Source organism: Rhinoraja longicauda, chromosome 3 (assembly GCF_053455715.1).
Source record: "Rhinoraja longicauda isolate Sanriku21f chromosome 3, sRhiLon1.1, whole genome shotgun sequence".
NCBI lineage: Eukaryota > Metazoa > Chordata > Chondrichthyes > Rajiformes > Arhynchobatidae > Rhinoraja > Rhinoraja longicauda.
In genome coordinates this window covers 99812658-99839384 of record NC_135955.1, presented here as the reverse complement: position 1 = coordinate 99839384, position 26727 = coordinate 99812658, and the positions used below count along the sequence as shown (strand labels likewise).

The window sequence follows — 26727 nt, the reverse complement described above, 5'->3', positions numbered from 1 at the left end:
AGGATGAAAGGGGATCTTCTCGAAACATATCAAATTCTTAAAGGATTGGACAGGCTAGATGCAGGAAATTGTTTCTGATGTTGGGGGAGTCCGGAACCAGAAGTCACAGTTTAAAGGCCCTGTCCCAGTTAGGCGTTTTTTAAGGCGACTGCCGGCAACTTTCATAGTCGTAGCAGGTCGCTGCTACGTAAACCGGCGACTGGACCCCCCCACGACAATGTCTACGACAAGCTACAACAACCTACTACCTAGTCGACGTCAAGCTACGGCAAGCTATGGAAAACCGGCGACCCAATCGTCGCAAGTAGAACGTCCACCTATGACCGCACCCATGACAACCTACCACCACAGAGGCGACAACCGAAGAAAACCTACGTCCACCCCGCGATAAGCTATGACCCTGAAGACTGAAGACAACTGAAGAGAATTCACGTTTCACCCACTTTCCCTATTTAATGGGGGTGTACAATAGTATTCTGCATCATGATTATTTGAAAGTGATGCCATGAGAAACTACTCTGAAATACAATAACTTCATACATCAATTTTCCATCAAAATGTCAAGAATTTCCTTTATTGATATACAAACAATTTTTTTTTAAAGTTTGATAAGAACATACAACAGTGCATACAAAAATACTGTGATAAACTTCAATAAATGTCAATAAACTTCAAACTTTAAACAGAATATAAGTGCAAAAACATACAAAACCTAACATAATTTATGGACACATTACACTGGTGGATGATCAGATCAAGTCCACACTTGGAATTCGCCGAAGTCAGCACCGGCGACAACCTTAATCACCTGACGACAACCTACGACAGCGCCCACGTCAGCAGACGTCAAGCTAAGCTCATTGGCATCAAACCAACAGTCGCCGAAAAAAGTAATGCCTTCACAAAATCCAGCGACGACCAGAAAAATGCTACGACTCTTTGGAGACTACTCACGACCATGCCCACGACACCCCGGCGACCGTGTGGCGACAGCCTAATCGCCTGTAGTCGCCTTAAAAATCGCCGAACTGGGACAGGGCCTTAAGAATAAGGGGTGGCCATTTAGGACTGAGATGAGAAAAAAACGTTTTCACCCAGAAAGTTGTGAATCTGTGGAATTCTCTGCCATGGAAGGCAGTGGAGGCCAATTCACTGGATGTTTTCAAGAGAGTTAGATTTAGCTCTTGGGTGAAAGGAATCAAGGGATATGGGGAAAAAGCAGGAACGGGGTACTGATTTTAGATGATCAGCCATAATCATATTAAATGGCGGTACTGGCTCGAAGGGCCGTATTGCCTACTCCTGCACCTATTTTTCTATGTTTCTCTGTTTATCCATCTAAAAGAACAGTCAGTGTAATCTTCACTGTGCAACAACTTCTAGAGAAATGCTAGGTGCAGAATCAAACACTATCTGTGTTCTTTTGGAACTGCTCTGAAATCTTTACATGTGTAAATATGAATTTGGAGTAGGAGTAAGCCATCAGGTGCCTTTGGCCTGAACAAAAAATAATATACTTTTATGATCTGATTGAAACCTCAACTTTCTTTTCTGATTCAGTTTGGTAGTCATTAACTTCTGACTTATTTTGGAAGAGTTCAAAGGACTCTCAGTCTGCACCTGTAATGGATGATCATCATGAGGTCTGAAGAAGGGTCTCGACCCGAAATGTCACCCATTCCTTCTCTCCAGAGATGCTGCATGTCCTGCTGAGTTAGTCCAGCTTTTTGTGTCTTATCTTCGGTTTAAACCAGCATCTGCAGTTCCTTCTTACACAAGGTCATAAGTGAAAGGAGCAGAATTAGGCCGTTCGGCCCATCAAGTCTACTCCATCATTCAATCATGGCTGTTCCATCTCTCCCCAACCCCATTCTCCTGCCTTCTCCCCATAACCCCTGACACCTGTACTATTCAAGAATCTATCTCTGCTTTAAAAATATCCATTGACTTGGCCTCCTCAGCCTTCTGTGGCAAATAATTCACATATTCACCACCCTCTTGCAAAATAAATTCCTTCTCATCTCCTTCCTAAAGGAACTTTTTTAAATTCCTTATAGAGCCTCAGTTCTCCATCCCTGTTTTTGTATTTTAGCCCTCTTGAGCTAAATGCTAACAGCACGTTTGCCTTTACTACCGATTTGACTGGCAGATTAACATTTTGTGAATCCTGCAACAGCACTCCCAAGCAGATATAAACTCAGTTGTTCCTTATGAGACAATCCATCCATTGAAGTTAGAAGGCTCTACTATTTAAATGTAATTATTGCTAAATTTAACTATCCTTTAAGTTTTGCCTTGTTGTCTAACTTCGAACTCACTCATCTTTATTCTCAGTATATCTGATATGGCTTTGTTGCTCCCATGAGCATTGGAACAATTGCACACCATTAAATGTATTGCTCTTCACCCACTGATCTTGTCTGCCACCATACACTACTTCTGCTAGGTCTGAAGAAGGGTCTCGACCCGAAACGTCACCCATTCCTTCTCTCCTGAGATGCTGCCTGACCTGCTGAGTTACTCCAGCATTTTGTGATAACTTCTGCCAGGTTAGTCTAGTTTAGAAGGATGAGGGGGGATCTTATTGAAACATATAAGATAATTAGGGGATTGGACACATTAGAGGCAGGAAACATGTTCCCAATGTTGGGGGAGTCCAGAACAAGGGGCCACAGTTTAAGAATAAGGGGTAGGCCATTTAGAACGGAGATGATGAAGAACTTTTTCAGTCAGAGAGTGGTGAAGGTGTGGAATTCTCTGCCTCAGAAGGCAGTGGAGGCCAGTTCGTTGGATGCTTTCAAGAGAGAGCTGGATAGAGCTCTTAAGGATAGCGGAGTGAGGGGGTATGGGGAGAAGGCAGGAACGGGGTACTGATTGAGAGTGATCAGCCATGATCGCATTGAATGGCGGTGCTGGCTCGAAGGGCTGAATGGCCTACTCCTGCACCTATTGTCTATTGTCTACTCTCAATGCAGCAGCTATGATTTCTCAACTCTCTGTTATTCTCCAGACACTGGCAGCAAAGCTCTGAATTGACTGCGTTCTGCAGTTGACTGTATTGAAAGGTCATGTCTTGAGATAACAAAAAGACATGGTTTTCAGCAGCAGCTGAGCTGAAGCAAAAGCTGGGTGAGGTGATGTCCAAAATTAATACCATATTGCAACACAGTTTCTAGTAACGTTCTGTTTCAAATAGCTGCTGAGAAGGATGGTATCAGTTGACTGTATGGCTGGAAACTTGAGGTTGTGATAGGGACTGATGCCAATAGCTGCAGTGTTTCAGTTGATGGATATATCTATTCATGCAGTGTTGCAAGTCTGACAAATATTTAACAATTGATATAGCAGAAGCACTCGGAGGGTGCAGTCCAGGTGAGAGGCATCCCTTGCCATTTATTAAATCCTAATAGCTAATCCTTATTTGCTGTCATATTTTTGAAAATATAGTTTCCTATTCTATTCTACATCTCATGCCTTAAGTTTATTTATTCTGATTTAAGATGGTAGTTTCGAATTAAACTAAATCACTTTCAATTATTTTGTTATCATTTACTTTGGCCTTCAATTGACTGATCATTAAATAACTCGATACAATTAACATTGGGTCCAAATGGGCCTGTTTCCTTGATTCTTCCAAGGTAATGATCTAAAAAGGTCATCCTCTGCACCATTACTGTTCAGTTGACTTTTATCCAGTCTAAACAAATTCTATTTTGTCTTTCTTAACTTGAATCCTTCCCCGTCTTATTCGGATTCTTAAGTATCAGGGCTACCTTACCAGTTTTTTTTTTGCTTATCCCTTCTGAAAGTAAAGTATCGTGGAAGATTTAATTTCCAGCCCTGGACACTCTGCAAACACATTTCCCGAATAGCTATTACATCACACACGCTTTTATTTGTGCCATTAATTCACTTGTCTTGTTATGATTGCTTCATACTTTCAATTTCACTTCAGCTTTCACTAATTCTCCCTGCCCTGGCTCTAATTTGAAAGTCTATGCTTTTGTTTGTATACACTACCCCTTCCTAATAGATTCTAGTGAGCATTATGCACTGAGCAACCTAAACTATTGATTTGTGCTTTCTTCTTCATTTTGTATATTTCCCTTTATCTCTGTCTCTATTTTCCAATAGCTCTGCTAATTATTATCCTTTAGCGTTTGCTGAACACTTGCAAACTGTCAAGACTGTCAAGGCCAGCTGGACCTCCTGCTTGCGAACACTTTGATTTCACTTCCCATTTCCATATCAGCTTCCTGCCTCTACCACTGCCTCCCCCAAAGATACTAGATAAGCAAGATAGACCATTCGACTCTAAAAACCATAGCAGGTAATGGGTAAATTTCAGCGCCATTTTAGTAAGCAGATTCTGTGTGCTAGACTGGGCAGTGTTCACAACTCTGTGATTTCTTCGTATATAAAATGTTTGCAAACAATTATTTTTGTTCAACTTCTTGGATAAGTTGATAGTTGACATTTATAACTATTCTTGAAGAGTTGCTGCTTCGTGATCTTTAAACATTGGATGTACCTGATTGAGTATTTGCACTAGAGATCCACTCTGTATCAGGCTGTTCTTCTTTGCTATGTTATACTTCTCCTTTATTTTTATGCTGTCCTTGACTTCCCTTGTCAGCCACATGTGCCTCTTACTCCCCTTAGAATCTTTCCTCCTCTTTGGGATGAATTGATCCTGCACCTTCTGCATTATTCCCAGGAATATCTGTCACTAGTTCCACCGTCTTCCCTGATAGGGTCTCCTAGCCAAATTTGGCCAGCTCCTCCTCATGCCTCTATAATCCCCTTTGCTATACTGTAATACTGTCACTTCCGATTTTCCCTTCTCCCTCTCAATTTGTAGATTAAAACTTATCATATTATGATCACTGCCTCCTAATGGCTCTTTTACCTTGAGTTCCCTTATCAATTCAGGTTCATTACACAACACTAATACACTATATTGGGTTAGCACTATATTGCACTGATCCCCTCAATTATATGTTAAATTCAAAACTAAATTATGGTAGCAATGTACATTATTCATGTCTAAAGCTAGCACTTCTGTATACATATCTGTATACATAGGTATGTATGAATTACATTTTATTACACTAATATAGAATGAAAAGAATGAAAAAATATCCTGACATGTGTTATTTTATTCACAATATTAGGATTTCTCGAAATAAGTTTGATGTCACTGATTGCGAATGTGTATGGGTTAGTTTATGTACATGTGAAAAATAAGATGAAGAGAGAAATAGAGCGTTGCTTTAAATCAAAGTTGCTTCTGATCCACGAGAAGGAACTTTGAGATCTATTTATCGCTATCTTGACACACGCACACACACAAAAGAGGGGCCTTGGAAGGGAAGTGGGCAGAAACAGTAAGAAATAATAAAATCAGAAAATGAGCAGGGGGAAAACATTTAAAAGTAAAAATAACAAAAAAATGAGAGTTGATAGATGAGATGTTTTCTGCATTTTAATGGTATCACACATACTGTTCCCCCACAACACTGATTACACTGCAAGAGGCAGAACAAACGGTGGGTTTTGCCTACTAAAATGGCTCATTTGCATACTACACTAGTATACGCGATTTCGACGGAGTGGTCCATCTTGCTCCTCATGTATCTTTGGCCTCCTCCACTGCCAGAGTGAGTCCATGTGCAAACTGGAAGAACAACATCTTGTATTCTGTTTGGGTAGCCTACAACCCACCAGCATGAACTTTGAGTAAAACAAGGTATTGGAAGAACTCTCCAGGTCAGGCTGCATCTGCAGAGGGACGTTTCAGGTTGGGACTTCTTCAAACTGATCATTGATTCTGAAGGCCCTAATTATAACATAATCTGTTCATTCCCAAAACAGATGCTGCCTAACCCACTGAGTTTTTCCACCATTTAGTTTTTTTGTTTAAAATTCCAGTACCTGCAATCTCTTGTTTTGTAATGTGCGTAGAATTCTCCAATTTACATAAATACCCCATCCCTCCCCACACATATCTTTTCATTCCAATCCCAAGGCCCTGTCACCCAATTTCTGTCCCCATGCCCCCTCCATCCATTTATCACGCTCCTCTCCCTACTCCAAGTCCCCATTTTACTACTTCCCCCACCCTGCTGCCATTTTTGTTTTGCACCCCACCACTCCCTCTGGTTCTACATTTCATTCACTTGTACTTTAATGTTGTCCTATTTACAAATTATTTCAAAGAAGAGCACGATAAGGTTTACCCATATGTTAGTGGCTCCTTTGAATACATGCCCTTGTTAAAGCTTTTTTTCTTCAAGGATCATTTACAGTTTTTTTATTGTTGAGTATTTGCCGTAAAATAAGACAAGTTATCACTTCAACTAGATGGACGAGAATATAATAATTGCATCTTTGTATTCAAGGTTCAAGGTTTCAAATTTACTTGCAGAACTACGATACATGTACTGTTGTACAAAGCCTGAAATATATTCAACATTCTGTTGTGTATCCCTCATCACAGCTGTGTGATAATTTTGGCCACAACTTCTGCTTTTTTGAACCTTACCTATTAATTTTTTTTAAATTGGCATTTTTAAAAATCTATCTTGCCTCCCTACTCCATTGTCTGTTATTCAAGCTTACTTGATTTGTAAGGGTAAAGTTTGCTATGTTTAACTGTCTGCTTCTAAAAGAGCGCTGTTCCAGATGTCAACTTCTCTACATCGGCGTGACCAAACGCAGGCTCGGCGATCATTTCGCTCAACACCTTCGCTCAGTCCGCCTTAACCAACCTGATCTCCTGAGCACTTCAACTCCCCCTCCCGCTCCCAGTCTGACCTTTCTGTCATGGGCCTCCTCCAGTGTCATAGTTCCAAAACACATACTGATTTCTCCCTGATGCGCAATTGTTAAGCTTCACCTTCTTTGTCCTGAAAATGGATTTTACGGCCTTCTATACTCCATTTGAATTCAGCATTGTTGGATACAATGGTGCACCATTTACCACAAATCTGAGGAGTGTTGAAATGTTCTTGGTCCTCCAGTCCAACCACTCAAAGGTATGTACCCCCACTCTCCATAAATTTCTTTTGTGGGTAGTGGTGGGGGGAGAGGAAGACATATATCCACCCAGACTGTGTTCTGTTGTTCCAAGAACCTGGTAAAAAAAAACACCCTTGACAGATGTGCATCACCATGCTGGGAACCTAGCACAACTCTGCCTGAAGTGCACAGCAAAGACTCGCCTGCAATCCAACGGGGAGAAGCTGTCTGCGCTGATAAGATGGATGCTGGCCAATACGGAGAATTAATCATGCTCTTTCATACCCCTAAATTCTATGTTCCTCCTATCATCTTGTGTTGGGTGTAAAGGAAGCTACTGGTGTCATCATTTTTATATTGAGTTGCAAAGCTTTCCTAGCCTTAAGATTTCTCTATAGTAACAAGTGCAGCAGTGGTCTCTTCCCCTCTGCTCTGAGCTGTGGGGCAGTTATCATAGAATATTTTGAAGAAATTGACAGATTCTTGGTTAGTAAGGGTGTCAAAGGTTATGGGGAGAAGGCAGGAGAATGGGTTGAGAGGGATAGATAGATCAGCCACGTTTGAAAGACGAGTAAACTTTGGGGTGAATGGCCTAATTTTGCTCCTCTGACTTATGAACTTGTGTCAATGTGAGTGCAACAGAGGGCAGGGTTGTACGTATTTCCTACTGTCAGGAAAGGACCTCTCCTGAGTTCTGATTCTATTAATAAACTGTGGAGTCATGCATTTTGGTAGTAGGAATAAAGGCGTAGACTATTTTCTAAATGGGGAAAGAATCCAGGAATCGGAGGTGCAAAGGGACCTGGGAGTGCTGGTGCAGGATTCCCAAAAAGTTAATCTGCAAGTCGAATCGGTAGTAAAGAAGACAAACGCAATGCTAGCATTTATTTCAAATGGACTAGAATACAAAAACAGGTATGTAATGCTCAGGCTCTATGAAGCGCTGGTCAAGCTGCATTTGGAGTATTGTGAGCAATTTTGAGCACCACATCTGAGAAAGGACGTGCTGACACTGGAGAGGGTCCAGAGGAGGTTGACAAGAATGATCCCAGAAATTAGTAGGTTAACATATGATGATTGACGGCACTGGGCCTGTACTCGCTGGAGTTTAAAAGAATGGGGGGGGGGGGGCCTCAATGAAACGTACTGAAAGGCTTGGATAGAGTGGATGTGGAGAGGATGTTTTCACTATTGGGAGAGTCTCGGGCTAGAGGTCATATCCTCAGAATTAAAGGATGTTCCTTTTGGAAGGAGATGAGGAGGAATTTCTTTAGTCAGAATATGGTGAATTTGTGGAATTCTTTGCCACTGAAGGATGTGGAGGCCTTCAAAGGATATTTTCAAGGCAAGAAATAGAGATTCTTGATTAGTACTGGTGTCAGGGGTTATGGGGAGAAGGCAGGAGAATGGGGTTAGGAGGGAGAGATAGATCAGCCATGAATGAATGGCGGAGTAGACGATGGGCCGAATAGCCTAATTCTGTTCCTATCACATGACCTTATGGAAAAAAAAGTATCAGTGTAAGGATTCTGCTACTGAAACTCTAGCTGATCCATGTTTTCATTTCTACAACTTAATCCTTTACCTTGCCTACTTTTTTCACTTAATTGCAGCTGGCATCTGCCCAGTGTCCATGAAGGCACTTCAGTAGGTTTTTCAGTTAGAATGATATGTGGCTTTAAAGAAAACTTGCATGTGGTACCAATTGAACAGAAAAGCTACCAGAGAGATACAAGGTACTGTTCCTACAAGGCGCTGGACTGCATGTTGCAGCATTAATGCGCAGGTGGCAAAGGGAACAAGTACTTTGAGTGCTGATTGGGGTCCTAGTCAAACTCATTCGCCTAGCTTGGTGTCAAACTGCTTGGATCTTGTTGGAGTTTCACTTGTCTATGCAAGATTCCACTTAATTCCTGGTTTATGCCTTATGGATGGCAAAAAGGTTTTGGAGATTTTTCGTGGCTGCTCCTGTTACATTTTTTGGCATGGTGATGTTGACGGGAAATGTGTTAAGTTGAATTATCGTGGAGTCGTAGGATACAGAAACGGTTCCTTCATCCCCACCAATGCTACCTAAAACCACGCTGAAGATCAAGACCCCATGTAACCATTATATTGGAGAAATCACTTCCCACAACATGACATGAATTTTGTTTTGTACTTGTGAGGCTAATCCTGAATTTATTTTCTAACCAAGCTGCATTGAAACACAAACAGTCTCATTATGTCCCCACTCTGTCAGTGATGAAGAGTAGGCTGGTCATAATAGCGCAACAGTCAGCAAAGGCAGACATCGATGAAGAATTTCTCATCGACGCACTAGCATAGCCTTTGGACGAATGAGGTCAAGGATGCTTGAAGACCTCGTATCGGGTACTAAACCTGTAGCCTGCTGGCAACAGTGACCACCCACCCTTCTACATGCTACCAAGACCTGGGTACCTACAGCAGACATCCCAAATTTTGGAAAGATGTCTCCACAAAATCATCCAAAACCACTGGATGGAAGAGAATGGGTTATAGTTGAAGCTTGAGCAATTAAGAGGGTGGGATGCCAAAGGTAGCAAAGATTGGAAGACCAAACTTGTTGAAAGGGGTCGTGCAGCCAAATGCTAAACCTTGTGCATTGAAACAAACTCATTTTTATTTGTGTACATCTCTGGAAAAGTTTGTGTAAAACCTATGAACATTTATTCTACATTATTTATTTGGATCTCTGGAGTGTATCCTAAACCTCTGGCTTCTGATCACTCAACCATGGCTGACATTCACACCAGACGTGTGCATTACTTTACTGTTGGACTGGGTTCCAGTCATGCTGAATTATTTTTTAATTGGTTATCTGAAATGGTCAAACTAAATAGAAAGTCCATTCTCTCCATTTACCTCTTTTAATTTCTCCTCCTATACAAATGCTTTGCATTCCCTTTCCACCTCTTTCCTTTCTTCCTAAAAATCCACTACCCCAGCTTCTTGTTAGTTCTTGCACACCATTCCGTATTCGCATGATTGACATTCCAGTTCCTTAAACAACAGGCAGACCACTCAAATATTTTAGTTTATATTCTCGCAAATTTCTAGTATTAGGTATGTAGTCATTCAAATCCAGTTGTGTATAAAGAATGGATGGAATTTGAAGGAAGGTATCCTATAATTTGGGCAGAGTTGTGTCAGTGATTTTGTACTTAAATATTCAAAAAAAAATTAAAGTGCTGTTAATTATTGTTGCTTTCTACCCTAGGATCCATCTGTTACACAAGTGACAAGAAATCCACCACCAGCATTGGAGGAATACAATCCTTTCACAGATGGTCGAAAAGTATGAAAACTTCAAATTGTTTTAATATGCCTCTGTAAGGATGATAGCACGACTATTAAACATGATCCTACATGAGAGGAATTAAATTGAAGACAAATTACATTGCAGAGATCAGGCCTAATCATCATAGAACTATCTGAGTGTGTAATTCTAAAGGCTAATCAATTTGCATTGTATATCGTGGGTTCATTGGGTTCAATGTAAATGGCTAGTCGGAATATCTATATACCTTGACACGACTTAGATTGGGGCATTTGAGGATACTTGTCAAATGCTCCAATTTTACCATATGTGTTTATCAGGTTGACTTTTTCTGTAAAAGGCAGATTAAACCCACATTCCTACATAGATCATGATGCCAAGACTAACACTTAACTGCCTCCACATAATCCATATCTCTCCATTCCCTGCATATCCATTTGCCTATCCAAAAGCTTAAATGCTACTTTCCTATCTCCTTCCACCACCACCCCTGACAGTGTGTTCCAGGCACCCACCAGGTGGTGTGGTTAATCTGAACAACACACCAACTACAATCAGGGTGTATTAGAGTTGGAGTTAAGATAAAAAGTAATTACATTCAAATCCTTTGTGTTTTTTTTCCATTAGTTTAAATTCAGCAGTCGGATCCAATGTAGATCAGTAATTCATGATTGATTTGTTTTCCTCACCAAAAGTAGGGCTGTAAGCCCTTTGAGCTTTTGCCAACTTTAATCCATTTTGGCTCTTGAATGTTGTTACTTACTAAAGCAAATAATGGATGGCGAGCTATCAATATCATTTCCTTTTTGTTAGACTAATCTCTCAACCATGCCACATTCTAGTACAATAATGTATCAAAAGCCAAAGCATGTGATACACTTTTTAAAAAAAACATACCTTTGCGCTTGTTTCCACTCCATTCCCTTTCCAGTGGTCCTGCAGTATTTCTGTTGTATAATTATTCTCAAGTCAAGTCAAGTCAAATTTATTTGTTACCTACACATACACGATGTGCAGTGAAATGAAAGTGGCAATGCCTGCGGATTGTGCACATAAAAGAATTACAGTTACAGCATATAAATAAAGTTAATAAGTTACTATAGTGCAGACAAAAATTTAGTCTCTGGGGTTATAAAAGTTGACAGTCCTGATGGCCTGTGGGAAGAAATTCCGTCTCATCCTCTCCGTTTTACTGCTTCTACCACTCTTAGGGTAATAGATACCACAATGTCAAAACCTGCAAATTGCTGCAATCTGTATCCAAGCCCTGCCACTGGATACCTTTTTCTCATCACTTAGTTTCTAAATCCAAACACTCATTAAATCTCCCCATAATATTTACCACCATAAGGAGAATAACCTAACTTCTATTAAATTTACATTTCTTATACTTTTCTGGGAATACTCGCTGGACACATGTTGATTGTTGTGCCTGGAATTAGACATCATGCACCACCTGAGGACTGAAGGTTGAATTTTTTTACTCATTTAGCATAACCTTTATAACTGTGTTCTTAACCATTCATTTATTAACTTTCAAACATAAATCATTTAGTCCAGTTTTTAAATGACGTCCAAAATTTATCCTGCTTTCAAATGCAAGTATAGATGTACCTAAGAGCATCTTTATTCATGTATACTTGAATTACTTATGTTATTGTTGTTTAGAAATCGGTTGTGCTATTTACCTGATCTGCTATCTTTAATTTCATACGTATGGCAATGTGTTTGCTTTCTGAAAAGGCTAAGAAAGCAACTCAAATGTGTAAACCACATTTAAAAAAATTAAATTGGGAGGGAACCAGTGCACCCGACATCCCAAACACATCAATGCAGACCACATGCATATGTCATCCCAAGTCAGGCTCAAACTTGCAACTGTGAGGCAGCAGCACTACTTGCTGCACCACCATGGATGGTACCCTAGTTCGGTTCTCGCTAGGCCTTTATGATTACACTTATTTACTAATAAAAGACAAAGACCCGACCTAAAACATCACCTATCCACATCCTCCAAACATGCTGCCTGACTCGCTGAGTTACTCTTGCACATTGTGACTATTTTGTAAACCAACATCTGCAGTTCCTTGTTTCTACATTCTTCAGATGCCCATTCTCCAGTGCCCCCTCTACTCCCATCAAGATTTGAAGGCCTTCAGATGGCAACATTAATGATATTTATACCATGACCATGCAACTGGATTTAGCTGCTCATTCTATCAAATTAAATTCTTGTCTGATCTATTATTTTCTTTTACAGGCACCACCAGGAGATGTTGAAAAGCCTCCAATGCCCAGTACACAGCCAGCCATTATGAAACCTACAGAGGAGCCTCCCACATATGCTCCACATACACAGGCAAGTTGAAAGTCATTAGTGTTTTCAAATTTTCATGGGAATTTGTGGTTTGAATGCTTTCTCAAGAAAGAATCCTGAATATTCAGTGCTTTTTGAAGCAGTGGGAGTGGAAATGTTTCTTTTGTTTTAATGTTACTCTATCCTACCATTTGTTTTGTAAAACATTCAACATGAATTCAGCATAAATGATAAATTCTCAGTAATTTCTAATGTATGACATTTGATACAAAAGCCAGTATGCCATCGTTAGTATCTTGTGTAATTGATGCATATCTCCTTTTTCAATAACGTAGAAAACTTTGAGTTCTTTCTGTCGTTCTGGATGAAAAGAAAATTAAAAAGTAACTTCTCCTGGTCGCTTCAGACACACGTTACAATCTAGCCCCTTTAGGCCCTTTCTTGAACAAAATCTTTATTAGCTACATCCTAATTTGAACTGAGTCTCACGTACCCACCAGCTCTAACATGCTTACCTGTATTGGATCGAATTTAAGCCATAGTTTGATTTTTAACTTTTTAAAGTCTTGTGGTCCCTAACCTTGATTGAAAAGACTAAGCTTGTATTCACTGGAGTTTAGAAGGATGAGAGGGGATCTGATAGACATACAAAATTAGAAAAGGACTGAACAAGCTAGATGCAGGAAAAATGTTCCCAATGTGGGGCGAGTCCAGAACCAGGGGCCACAGTCTTAGAATAAAGGGGAGGACATTTATTCACTGAGGCGAGAAGGAACTTTTTCATCCAGAGAGTTGTGAATTTGTGGAATTCTCTGCCACAGAGGGCAGTGGAGGCCAAATCACTGGATGGATTTAAGAGAGAGTTAGAGCTCTAGGGGCTAATGGAATCAAGGGATATGGGGAGAAGGCAGGCACAGGTTATTGATTGTGGATGATCAGCCATGATCACAATGAATGGCGGTGCTGGCTTGAAGGGCTGAATGGCCTCCTCCTCCTGCACCTATTTTCTATGTTTAGATATCTATGCTCCTTTAATTTATTGCCTTCCGATCATTTCTATATGGGTGCTTCCGTAAATACAGCACTCGGTAGTGAAACTGAAGGTCTCTAAACTTCCAGGTTATGTTCCTGTTTTTTATGTAATATTCCCATTGTTTCATATCCTGTATTTTAAGTAGTATAGATCAAGGTGTATAGCCAAAATAATGAGATGAAGCAAAAATAATTAAATCTGTTTTTACAAAGAAAAATGTCCCTGTGTTTTCTTGATATTTTTCCTGATATTTTTCAAGCAGGATTTCATCAAATCCTTAGGCTAATGTATACCAGAAAGATTGAATTAAATAACTCTATATAAGCCAAATTCTGATTATGCTTGTGTGACACCCGATAAGATGGTTTTCTGATGCCCCAAGTTTTTGCAGCAGAACTTGAGTCCATTTAAGTTAAATGTGTGAATTAAAAGCAGAGTAATCGTTTTTATATTGTTTCTTTCTTTATTGTTTATATTTTGTGTTTAAGCTTTCCATTGAAATACTTAATAATGAAATAAAAATCTAGTTTGCTCACCTATTTTAGCGATGTCTCATTCTGTTGTCCTCCCCGTTGAGTAACGTCATGAATGCTAGTTATAGTGCTATAACGGGTGTTTTTGACACTCGTCACTATTTTAAAAAAATGCAAACAACGAGATTATAATGCCCCCGGCGTGAACTACGCGCCTCGTGGTGGGCTAGGTGCCGACATTTTGTAAGGGAGCTTAGAAATCAGTAAGTGTCCCATTTGCCTTGTATGTCTTATAAATATTTTTTTTCTCGTTTTGTTTCTTCAAATTTTGAAAGATTTGGCCGATTTTGATCACAAATTAGCTCCAAAGGATCATAGGTAGGCCCATTTTTAATGCTGTGGTATTTCATTATGAGGTAATAACTTTCAACTTTGGCCACCCATGTCACAGGTTGGTACCCTTATTTACGGAAACATCAATATATATATGTCCACATGATGGCCATTCATTTATCTGATGAATGTCTTCCATCTAATTTTTTTTCCAAACCCACCTGCCTCTCTTTCCCTCTTTTTAGGGTTGCACTTTAAAATGTTCCCCTTTGTGGTGATATTTTGGGAATATTGTTGCTGTACCTGCAATAGGCTTCCTTATTTTATCGCTTTTTGATCCATAAATCAGATATGCCATATATTTTCATAAGACTGTCACAAAATTCAAGTGCAACCTATTAAATTGTTGAATGGTTTTTAATCTTACTAGTTTTTACTTTATAAAACTGGCAAAGTGAGCTTGCATGTTCTTTTATTTAGGAAACCGCCGCAGCCCAGGCGGAATTGTTGAGACGCCAGGAAGAACTAGAGCAAAAAGCAGCAGAACTTGATCGGCGGGAGCGTGAGATGAAAAATCTCAGCTATGATCGTATGTTGTCACATTTTCCATTGCATTTAAGCATGAGTTTTTTTTGCCTTACTTGATTTAACTTTGTTAGCTGCATAAAGTCATGAGGGGAATGGACAGAGTCTTTTCCCCAGAGCAGAGGAATCAAGAACCAGAGGACTTGGGTTTCTTGGGTGAGAGGGGAAAGATTTAATAGGAACCTTAGGGGCAATATTTTCACTCAGAGTGGTGGGTATACGGAACGAACTGCCATAGGAGGTAGTTGTGCCAGCTACACAAAGGACATTTGGACAGGTACAAGGATAGGAAATGTTTGGAGGGATGTGGGCCAAACGCGGCTAGATGCGATTAACGTAGATGAGGCATCTTGGTCGGCATGGGCAAATTGGGCCGACTAGCCTACGTCCATCCTCTTATGACTCTAACATAGTTAACAAATTAGGGTAGGAATCATCAGATCTTGCAATATTTATTTTTGGATTGTTAGTTACAAAAGCATTGTTTAAATGAGCTGCAATTTAATTTCATTCTCTTTTGTGCTAAAGCTACAAACATTCCCTTTTATCACAGTTAAAATGAATTTAAATATCCATGAAAGATTAATATAATAATTAATATAATAATTAACATTTAGTTTTGGTGGTTTTCTCGTCCAATTATTGTCCAATTATGAATCAAAGGTAGCATCCCAAGAATCATAATTGTACCTACAAAATATCTGAATGCTCTCAGGTTTAAAGTTAAAGCAATCATATTCATAAAGGTGGCCAAAGCAGTGGTTACAGATTTAGTAAATTGTAGGATATTACCGGCTTTAGTAAATCTGAATTTATTTTGAGACGGTTAAGTTTTGCCATATAAATGAATGTAGAATGATCCCCACTGGGCAAATAGATTACTTTTGCTTTCTGTGATTCCATTAGAGTTGGCAGAAATATTTTTCCCTCCACTACGGAAAATGTTCATTGCTGAGCAAGATGGAAATGGTTGTGTTTTATTTTTTCTGATTACAGTTAGTCTACAGAAGTAGACATAAGAAGTAATTACTTTCTTTTCAGCTCGGAAGAACAATTGGCCTCCACTTCCTGAACGATGTCCGGTGGGGCCATGTTTCTATCAAGACCTCTCGGTAGATATCCCTGTTGAATTTCAAAAGACAGTCAAGATGCTCTACTACTTATGGATGTGTATGTAAATTCTGCAGTCTACTTCATTAATGTTTAATATTTATAATATCATGGTTTGCAGTGTTTAAAATACTATAGATATTTTCATGAAGTGCTCTGAATTAACTGCTTGCCTCATTGTTATCAGTGTGGGTATGTTCTCAGTAAATTTACTGTGATTATAATCCACTGAATATTTACAACATTAAAGCATTTGCAGATCAACTGCAAAACGTTCTCAAAATTGCACGATAAAGGCCGAATAAAAAAAATCTACTATATATATTAGTATTTAGATAGCCGTTAAAAAGATAATGTTGATTTTTCTCTCTTTTCAACCAATCTCCCCTTATGACTGCAATATCTCTAAAAATATTAATAAAATCATGACAGGGTTAGCTTCAAATATGCCTTCTAATTGGATCTTGTCAGTTGTCATGCATCAAGATAATTAAATTGAAGAGGAATATTAAATAGACTCTGTGCTATTCATTAGAAATTGTTGGTGAACATGCACATTAGAATCAGACGAACGCCATTTAACCCCTCAAGCCTCCTCTGCCGTTCAATAAGATCATGACTGACCTGATTTTTAAATCACATTTCAGAATACTCATAATAACTTTCACCCCCTGGAGAATCCACTTTTCCTCTAAAAATATTCAGACTCTGTTTCCACCTCCCTATGTCTTAAAAGGATCTTTATTTTAAAGAGTGATCCCTTTGTGTTACATTTTCCCACAAGTTGAATAATCCTCTCTGCTTACACCCTGTTTATACTTCTCAGGCTCTTGAATGTTTCCAAGTCGCTGTTAACTTTTCTAAATCTAGTCTAGCTCCCCAACCTTTCCTCATAATAGGAGGCATGTCAGATATGAGCCTAGCAAAACACCTCAGAACTGCTACCAGTGTGTTGAGAAAAAAACCCAAAGTAGCGTGCCTTAACGATTACTGGGCACTCATTGTCGTCAAGTATTTCGAGAGGCTGGCCATGGCACATATCAACTCCAGCTCTCCAGTCCTTGAAATAGGTCTGCCGAATAGGTCTGTGGGAGACACCATCTCCATGGGCCAACATTTAACTTTAGAACATCTAGAGGACACCTACGTTGGACTTCTATTTATTGACTATAGCTCTGCGTTAAACACGATAATCCTTTCCAAATTCATCTCCAAACTCCTCGATTAAGGAATTGGCAAACCCTCTGTGACAAAATTTTTGCTGACCTATAGACCTTAATCATGACAATTCTCAACAAGACTGATTTCAGACCCTTACTATATCGTCTTTATACACTCACAACGGTGCACCCAAATTCTGCTGTAACTCCATATGCAAATTTGCAGATGACACCAGCTTAGTGGGCTGCATCTCAAACTATGATAAGATGGAGTGCAGGAATGAGATAGACAGCATAGTAGCATGGTATCTAGACATCAACCTCTCCCTCAAAGTCGGCAAAATGAACAAACTACTGGGGCATGTATTTCTAGCCACATCCTGAAGTTGGGTGCTGAGTCTGCGTTCATGGTGCTCCAGTACTTCAAGTTCCTTGGTGTAAACGTCATCAACAATTTGGCCTGGTCCAACCACATTGACACTAAGGCAAAGAAAACACACCAATGCCTCAACCTCCAGTAATTTGAGGAAATTCGTCGTGTCTCCAATTAGCCGTACTAATTTCTACAGATGCACCACAGAAAGCATCCAGATGCATCCAACTAGTATGGCAAGTTAAGAACGCTGCCCAGTCCATCGCACAAAAGAGCCGTCCCTTCTCCAACCTTATCTTCCCTCCTCTCTTGTCGAGCACAAGATAAAAAAGCTTTAAAGTATATACCACCATTTTCAAGGACCGCATCTTCCTCCTCCTATCAACTTTTGGACGGACTTCCCAATCTTTCAATTGAATGATTTAAATCTATGTAGAGGCTGCATTTGTGCTAGCTCTCTTGATTACTTGCTGTACCTGTGAGCCAGTATTTTGTATATCAAGTGCTAGGACATCCAGAACCCCATGTCTCTGTGTTCTGTACTCTCCCAGCATTTAGATAATGTGCTGATTTTTCATTTTTCCTGCCAAAGTGTACATTTTCATATTTTCTTATTTAACTCCATTTGCCAGATCTTGGAACATTGACCTTTGAATAATGCTTTTAATTTTGCATTGAATACCATGGAATTCTGGTAGAAGTTGCATGCTGAAGTGCAAGTAATTTGGTTTTGTTTACAACATGATAAATATGAGGTCTTTTCATCTTTGCAAAACAATTATCAGAAATCATACCAAAGTTTAATTTCTGCTATAGTGACATTATTTTATGTACTTTTTAAACAGTTCTGTTTTAAGTCATTTTTCTTTTCATCCTGCAGTTCATTCTGTAACTCTTCTGGTAAATATTTTTGGTTGCCTTGCCTGGTTCTGTGTTGATAGCTATCGAGGCGTGGACTTTGGCCTGTCCATTCTCTGGTTCTTGCTTTTTACCCCCTGTTCGTTTGTTTGTTGGTACAGACCACTCTACAAGGCTTTCAGGTTAGTGAATTTATATTTTTAACATTGCTGCATTTATAATATGAAATTCGCAGGTACTTATCCACAGCAATTTAAAGGGCCCAATGTTGAACTCTATACATTGTTTGCAAGAGAACCCAGCACCCCACAAATACATTTTCTGGAGATTATTTTTTCTCCAGTAAGTCTTCTGAAATAATGCTAATCTGATTATTTTCTTCAAATACTGTTTAAAGCACATTGACGTTGAAAGATTTCATAAATCGTGTAAATTTGCAATTCAGTTGATTGCACTTTTTTTTTTAATAGGCCCATGTTATTTCCTGATTTACATACCATCCTCCAGCATGGCTACTGTGTGGGGGGGGGGGGGGGGGTCTACACACTATTACTACCTCTGTCTTTGTTCTCTTTTTTTAACCATTATGCAAATTACATTTAAACCTAAATACTCTTTCACAATTATACATCAATGCTTATTAGCAGAGTTACTCCATTGCCTGCTCTTTCTGACCTGTCTTCCTTAAAGTTAAATATTTCTGAGAATTTAGTTCCCAGCTTTGATCATCTTGTAACCATGTATGAGTTCATATGTGTTAAATCCCTATTAGTGCTGTTGATTTTTGATTAGATATTTCATATTTGATATTGACCGTTTAAATTTGTCTTTTTACCACCTTTATTTCAATGCTGATTCCTGAGTTATCACTATCAAGACAGCTTTTCTTAAATTTCTACTAAACTAAACTTCAACTTTCTCTCCCTCCCCCACCACATTTAGTCTGACGAAGGTCCCAACCCAAATCACCTATCCATGTTCTTCAGAGATGCTGCCTGACCCAATGAGTTACTCCAGCACTTTGTGGCTTTTTTTGTAAACCAGCATCTCCAGTTCCTTGTGTCACCAATCAGACATATCATTGTCTTTAAGACTGCTAGCTGCTGGTTCACAGTACAAGGTCAAAAAAGAGATTTGCTTTGGAAATTCACAAGGCAATCTCTTTTATTGATACTTAGAAAATACTTTATCAAGCAAAGTAACATCCATTGATACTTCAAGGAACATTGTGATTCTGTACCATTTTAACTACACTGGGGAAGACAATAAATATTCGTATTAATTAACTTATTGAAATCGTTCATTTCTGACAAGTAAAAATTGCGGACAATTCTCAGCAATGGAACCCTTGTGTAACCCAGGGACTGCCTGCCTGTGCTTAATTGCAACCTTTTTATTGCATGTTACGCTATTTGGCCTTGCATGAATACAGCCTGTCAATTACTTGAATTCACTTGCTCGGATCTTTGACATTTGATATGACTTTTCATGGCTCGTAGATGTTACAAATTGCACTTCTATATTATTTTGTTGTTTTCCCCATTAAAGTCATTTGTTATATAAGGGTCCTGGCATTTAGTCTTTAATTGCTCATGTAGATTTTTTCCCCTTATATTTATGTTGACTTGATTGAGATACTGATTGAGAATGATCAGCCATGATCACATTGAATGGCGGTGCTGGCTCGAGGGGCCGAATGGCCTACTCCTGCACCTATTGTCTATTGATATGAAATAAACACACCCCGTTTTATTCTTTGCCTCTGTCCGGTTTATCTTGCTACTTTTCCTTTCCCTACTTCAAGAAATATAGAAATTCAAGGTTTGCAGAGATCATGGTTTAATATGTTGCATAAAACTTATATTTGCAGGAGTGACAGTTCCTTCAGCTTCTTTCTATTCTTCTTCGTATTCATATGTCAGTTTGCTGTCCATGTTCTACAATCAGTAGGAATTCCACAGTGGGGGAACTGGTAAGTATTACTTACTGTCTTTTAATAGCATTACCATCTGAAGAGCATTACCATCTAAGTGTTCAATAATTAGAAAAGCTTTGTGTTCTTGGCTGGATGATATGCCAGATGAATTAAATTATGGTTATAAAGAAAGTTAATTCACTTCAGAGGAAACCTGCATGCATACAGAATTATTCACTTGATTGTGTGATTTCATAGACCCATTGATTTGTGCAGCACAAATGCGCCCATGCCAACTGTGCCTTATCCTTTCCTTCTTTGAACCATTTATAGGCAAGGTTGATTTTTTTTTTTCAGCCAGGGTTTTGCATATTTTGTACAAGATGTCACTGAACTTGGGATTTTCATACCCTCATTATTTCAAGGCTATATAAGTTCCTATTATTATGTTATACTGTCTTCATTGATCTTGGCTCAGAAATCAAAACAGAATAGACACAAAATGCTGGAATTGCTCAAAGGTTCAGGCAGCATCGCTGGAGAAAAGGAATAGGTCACATTCTGGGTCAGGTCACATTCTGGGTCAAGGTCAGTTTATTGCCACATGAGCAGACTGGGGTTGTTTTCCCTGGAGCAGAGAAGGCTGAGAGGGGACATGATTGAGGTGTACAAGATCATGAGAGGCATAGATAAGGTAGATGGCGGGGAACTTCTTCCACTGGTGGAAGGTTCAACAACGAGGGGACATAGATACAGGGTAAGGGTAGGGAGGTTTCGGGGGGATGTGAGAAAGAACTTTTTCACCCAGAGGGTGGTTGGAGTCTGGAACTCACTGCCTGGGGTGGTGGTGGAGGCGGGAACACTCACAACGTTTAAGAGGCATTTGGATGGGCACTTGAAATGCTACAACATTCAGGGCTATGGTCCAAATGCGGGAAAATGGGATTAAAATTAGACTGTTTGGTAACGGGTGGCATGGACACGATGGGCCGAAGGGCCTCTTTCTGTGCTGTAGGACTCTATGACTCTATGTACCAATTAAGGTATAGTGAAATTCGAATTACCATAGAGCCATACTAAAAAAACGCAACAAGACACACAACTACATAAAAGTTAACATAAACATCCACCACAACGGATTCCCCACGCTCCTCACTGTGATGGAAGGCAATAAGGTCCAATCTCCTTCCTCTTTTTTCGAGACCCTTTCTTCAGACTGAGTCTGGGGAGAGGGAAACATAGAGATATGAAAACATACAGAACAAATCAGGGCCTGCACCAATGGCCAAGGAGCCATTGTGGTCCTTTGTTAGCTGTGGAGTAGGTGATAATGAGGGGATAATGAGGGGATACGATCAGTGAAACTAACAGGACAACTTGGGTGGGAGAAGGATGGAGAGAGACCTTCTTCGTCTGGATTGGCAGTGCAGTCACAGCTTATTTTACTTATGTAGATTGTTGGAATTTCACAAATGTTTTATAATATCAGGAAAGAATTACATTTTCTAAAGTCCATTATATAATGAGTCAGAGAATGATACAGTGTGGAAACAGGCCCTTCAGCCCAACTTGCCCACACCGGCCAACATGTCCTAGATACTCTAGTCCCACCTGCCTGCATTTGGTCCATATCCCTCCAAACCTATCCTATCCATGTACCTGTCTAACTGTTTCTTAAATGTTGGGAGAGTCTCTGCTTCAGCTGTCTCCTCTGGCAGCTTGTGCCATACACCCACCACTCTTTGCTTGAGAAAGTTACCCCTCAGATTCCTATTAAATCTTTTCCCTTCACCTTAAACCTATGTCCTCTGGTCCTCGATTCGCCTACTCTGGGCAAGAGACTCTGTGCATCTACCCGGTTTATTCCTCTCATAATCTTATAGACCTCTATAAAATCACCCCTCATCTGCCTGCGCTCCAAGGAATAGAGTCCCAGCCTACTCAACCTCTGCCTATAGCTCAGACCCTCTACTGGCAACATCCTCATAAATCTCTGCACCCTTTTCAGCTTGACAACATTTTTCCTATAACACGGTGCCCAGAACTGAACACAATACTCTAAATGTGGCTTCACCAATGTCTTGTACAACTGCAACATGACCTCCCAACATCTATACTCAATACTCTGGTTGATGAAGGCCAATGTGCCAAAGGTCTTTTTGACCACCCAATCTACCTGCGACTCCACCTTCAGGAAGCTATGCACCTGCACTCCTAGATCTCTTTGCTCTTTCCAGAGCGCTACCATTCACTGTGTAGGTACTGCCCATGTTAGATTTCCCAAAATACAACACCTCACATTTTTCTGCATTAAATTCTATCAACCATTCCTCAGTCCACCTGGCCAATTGATCAAGATCCTGCTGCAATTTTTCACAACCATCTTCACTGTCTGCAAAACCACCTACCTTTCTATCATCTGCAAACTTGCTAACCTTGTGTATGTTCTCATCCAAATCATTGATATAGATGACAAACAGTAACGGGCCCAGCACCGAACCCTGAGGCACACCACTAGTCACAGGCCTCCAGTCCGAGAAGCAACCTTCCACCATAACCCTCTGCTTCCTTCCATGAAGCCAATTTTCTAACCATTCAGCTATCTTTAGTATAGTTTAGTTTAGAGATACAGCACAGAAACGCCCTTTGGCCCACAGAGTCCGCTCCGACCAGTGATCCCCACACATTAACACTATCCTACACACACTAGGGACAATTTACACATACACCAAGCCAATTAACCTACATTACTGTACATCTTTGGAGTGTGGGAGAAAATTAAAGATCTCTGAGAAAATCCGCGCAGGTCACGGGGAGAACGTACAAACTCCATACAGATAACACCAGTAGTTGGGATCGAACCTGGGTCGCTCCGGCACTGCAAGCGCTGTGAGGCAGCAACTCTACCGCTGTGCCACCATGCCGCCCAAGGAGGATCTCTCCTTGGATCCCATGCAATCTAACCTTCCAGAGCAGCCTACCATGAGGAACCTTGTTGAATACTTTACTGAAGTCCATATATTCAACATCTACAGCTCTACCCTCATCCACCTTTTTGGTCACGTCTTCAAAAAGCTCTAAATCAGATTCAGGGGCCACAGTTTAAGAATAAGGGGTAGGCCATTTAGAATGGAGATGAGGAAAAACGTTTTCACTCGGAGAGTTGTAAATCTGTGGAATTCTCTGCCTCAGAAAGCAGTGGAGGCCAATTCTCTTGGTGCTTTCAAGAGAGAGTTAGATAGAGCTCTTAATGATAGCGGAGTCAGGGGGTATGGGGAGAGGGCAGGAACGGGGTACTGATTGTGAATGATCAGCCATGATCACATTGAATGGCGATGCTGGCTCGAAGGGCCGAATGGCCTACTCCTGCACCTATTGACCTCCCACGTAGAAAACCATGCTGACTATCTCTAATCAGCCCTTGCCCATCTAAATGAGGGGAAGCTGTTTCGTGGTATAATTTGAAGAAATATTTGAAACCTAGATCTCTTGTGTACAAGTGTTGCTTGCCTTAGTGTGCATTTTAAAAGATTACATTTAACGTTATGTTTTTTCAGTGGTTGGATTTCAGCACTAACAGCTCTTAATATAAGTATTCCTGTCGGTGTTCTGATGATGATTACTGCGGCAGCTTTTACTGGTTCGTCCGTTGTCTCACTAATCATGTTTAAAAGGGTAAGCAATTTTTACCTGTCCATCATACAGTAGTACTTTGCTTTATCAACTTCATTCACTTAACCAATTATTAAGATTGAAAGCATTTTTTCAGGGAAAAAAATCACTCTTATTTCGTCTTTTATTTCTTCGTGTTTGAAAACAAAATATTTGAATGTGGATGTTTTCCAAAGTTCTTCAGGAATTGTTATAAAACTCATATTTATCAATATCAATGTGCTACTTCTAAATTCAGGATTCAGGAAAAACTACCTATTTTACAGTTTTATTTTACTAATTCCTAACTTTTCAGAAAATTAATTTGTAACATGCTGATAAATAATTAACATTAAATTGCATGTTTTTTTAATGAATTAAATTGGCCCAATGTGATTTAAGAATAAGAGATCATTTTGCAAAATGACCAAGAATGCAAAGAATTGACAGGAATCACCCATCATGCAGTTAGCCATTCCACTGAGTCCCAAATTATCTCCTTGTAAAAGTTTTTTTTAATTCTTGGGGTGATGACGGAACAGTTTTCTGTTACTCAAGCCACTGTTTGACCTTAAACAAGATTGCAACTTCCTTTGATAGTTTGTTGATACGGGCTGGACAATATCCCTGTGCAGGTGTTAATAATTTGTGCTGAAAGTAGCCAAGTTGATTTCTCTTCCAGAAAAGCTAAATGCTGTCAAATACTCAGCTACATGGACTCTTCGTTGGTACTTTAGCTCAATAACTTGAGGGAGATGCGGGGCCCTGAAGTGGTTACTTGTGGAATCTAAATCTGCCACTGCTGGTGTGTCTCGGTGCCTCCTGAGTGTCCACCTTTCAGCTGCCACATCATCGGAAGGACCTCTTTGCTCCTCTTGTCTAGATGGCATCTTGGCCTTCATAACAAGAGGAGTTGATTATAGGAGCAAAGAGGTCCTTCTGCAGTTTTACAGGGACATGGTGAGACCACACCTGGAGTATTGTGTGCAGTTTTGATCTCCAAATTTGGGGAAGGACATTCTTGCTATTGAGGGAGTGAAGCGTAGGTTAATTCCCGGTATTCGGGACTGTCATATTTTGAAAGAATGGAGTGACTAGGCTTGTTTCCACTGGAATTTAGGATGAGCGGGGATCTTATTGAAACATGTAAGATTATTAAGGGATTGGACATGCTAGAGGCAGGAAACATGTTCCCAAAGTTGGGGGCACAGTTTAAGAATAAGGGGTAGACCATTTAGAATGGAGATGAGGAAAAACGTTTTCACCCAGAGAGTTGTGAATCTGTGGAATTCTCTGCCTCAGAAGGCAGTGGAGGCCAATTCTCCGGATGCTTTCAAGAGATAGTATAGTCAAGGGATATGGGGAGAAGGCAGGAACGGGACACCACCCCTCCCAACCCTTCCGAATTTGGCGGAAAGTTTCCGCATTTTTATTTAATTTCCGCCGTTCCGATTTCGCCTCACATTTTTCCACAAAACAGTCTGTAATTGCAATTTGTCAATTCGGCTGCTAGAGGTCGCTAGAGGTTCCGTGAGAAATCCACCCTCCCTGGAAGTCTCCTGGAAAATGTGGCACCTCGGCTGGGCAAGGCTGCCAATCTCGACCTCATCGGGACTTCTATGGCCGATTGGTGGGTTGAATTTACAACCTGCGGCCGGGGCTCTGGAACTCCAGCCCAGCTGGAGCCAGCACATCTATCCCCATAGCTGACTTCCTTGGCCAGCTGGATAAACCAGCAAAGCTCTGGAACCAAGAGTGCCAGAAAATCAGTGGTGGGACAGTAATGAGTAAATATTAAATTTAAGAGCAAGATTATATGACTATATTAATTAATTAAGACTGGGTTAAAATATACAACACAGCAGAAAAGCCAATTACCCACCCTTTTGGGCTGATCATCAATTAATGTGCGAATTTACTTCAAGTGCTAGTCGAGTATGCTTAGTATGCTTAGTCGAGTCGCATATATCAACTCTTTCTTCATAACTTAGTCATACATTTTATGACCATTGTTCTTTTATTCAATACCAAGAGAATTGGGATGTGTAAGGAAAAAGCAAAATAGAACAAACAAAACAAAACTTATTTTTTTTGTGTTGTAAAAAGTATCTCTGTTCAAAAACCTTTCTAAAAATAGCAGAATATACTCATGATAGCTTGACATTGTACATGTATTCCAAGAACTACAGACTGTTAGAAATAATAGTCGTTTTCCACACATGAATGTAGCACAACGCGTATGCACATTTGGCATGCATACTTTTGTTTTGCTGAAAAGTTGCATTACGCGTCATATTTTGATGTAAAATTCTGAATTTTGGTCATCATAATTATGAATTTGTAAAATCAAGTGTTGGGAGGTCTGGGGTACTGATTGTGGATGATCAGCCATGATCACAGTGAATGACGGTGCTGGCTCGAAGGGCCGAATGGCCTACTCCTGCGTCTATTGTGGATGGTGTCGTTTGTGTATTTGGGACTTTGTCTTCACAAAACCTGTGTGCCAATCAATCCTCTAAATATCTTGGTGAGGTAGGTTGGTGAGGGTGAATTCCAGAAGATTTATCGGTGCCTATAGTTTAGTCACCAGCTGCAAAA

The 26727-nt window shown here is 40.0% G+C and overlaps 1 protein-coding gene across 2 annotated transcripts in view; it reads left to right on the top strand.

Annotated features, from left to right (window-relative positions):
- scamp1 (secretory carrier membrane protein 1) overlaps nucleotides 1–26727 on the top strand; it is a 40830-nt gene that overhangs the window by 10706 nt on the left and 3397 nt on the right. For both annotated transcript variants that reach the window (XM_078396750.1, XM_078396751.1), the window contains 7 exons: nucleotides 10262–10339; nucleotides 12582–12680; nucleotides 14958–15066; nucleotides 16104–16232; nucleotides 18586–18745; nucleotides 20434–20535; nucleotides 24036–24153. In XM_078396750.1, the coding sequence (XP_078252876.1) occupies nucleotides 10262–10339; nucleotides 12582–12680; nucleotides 14958–15066; nucleotides 16104–16232; nucleotides 18586–18745; nucleotides 20434–20535; nucleotides 24036–24153 (795 nt within the window). The remainder of the gene's footprint in view (nucleotides 1–10261; nucleotides 10340–12581; nucleotides 12681–14957; nucleotides 15067–16103; nucleotides 16233–18585; nucleotides 18746–20433; nucleotides 20536–24035; nucleotides 24154–26727) is intronic.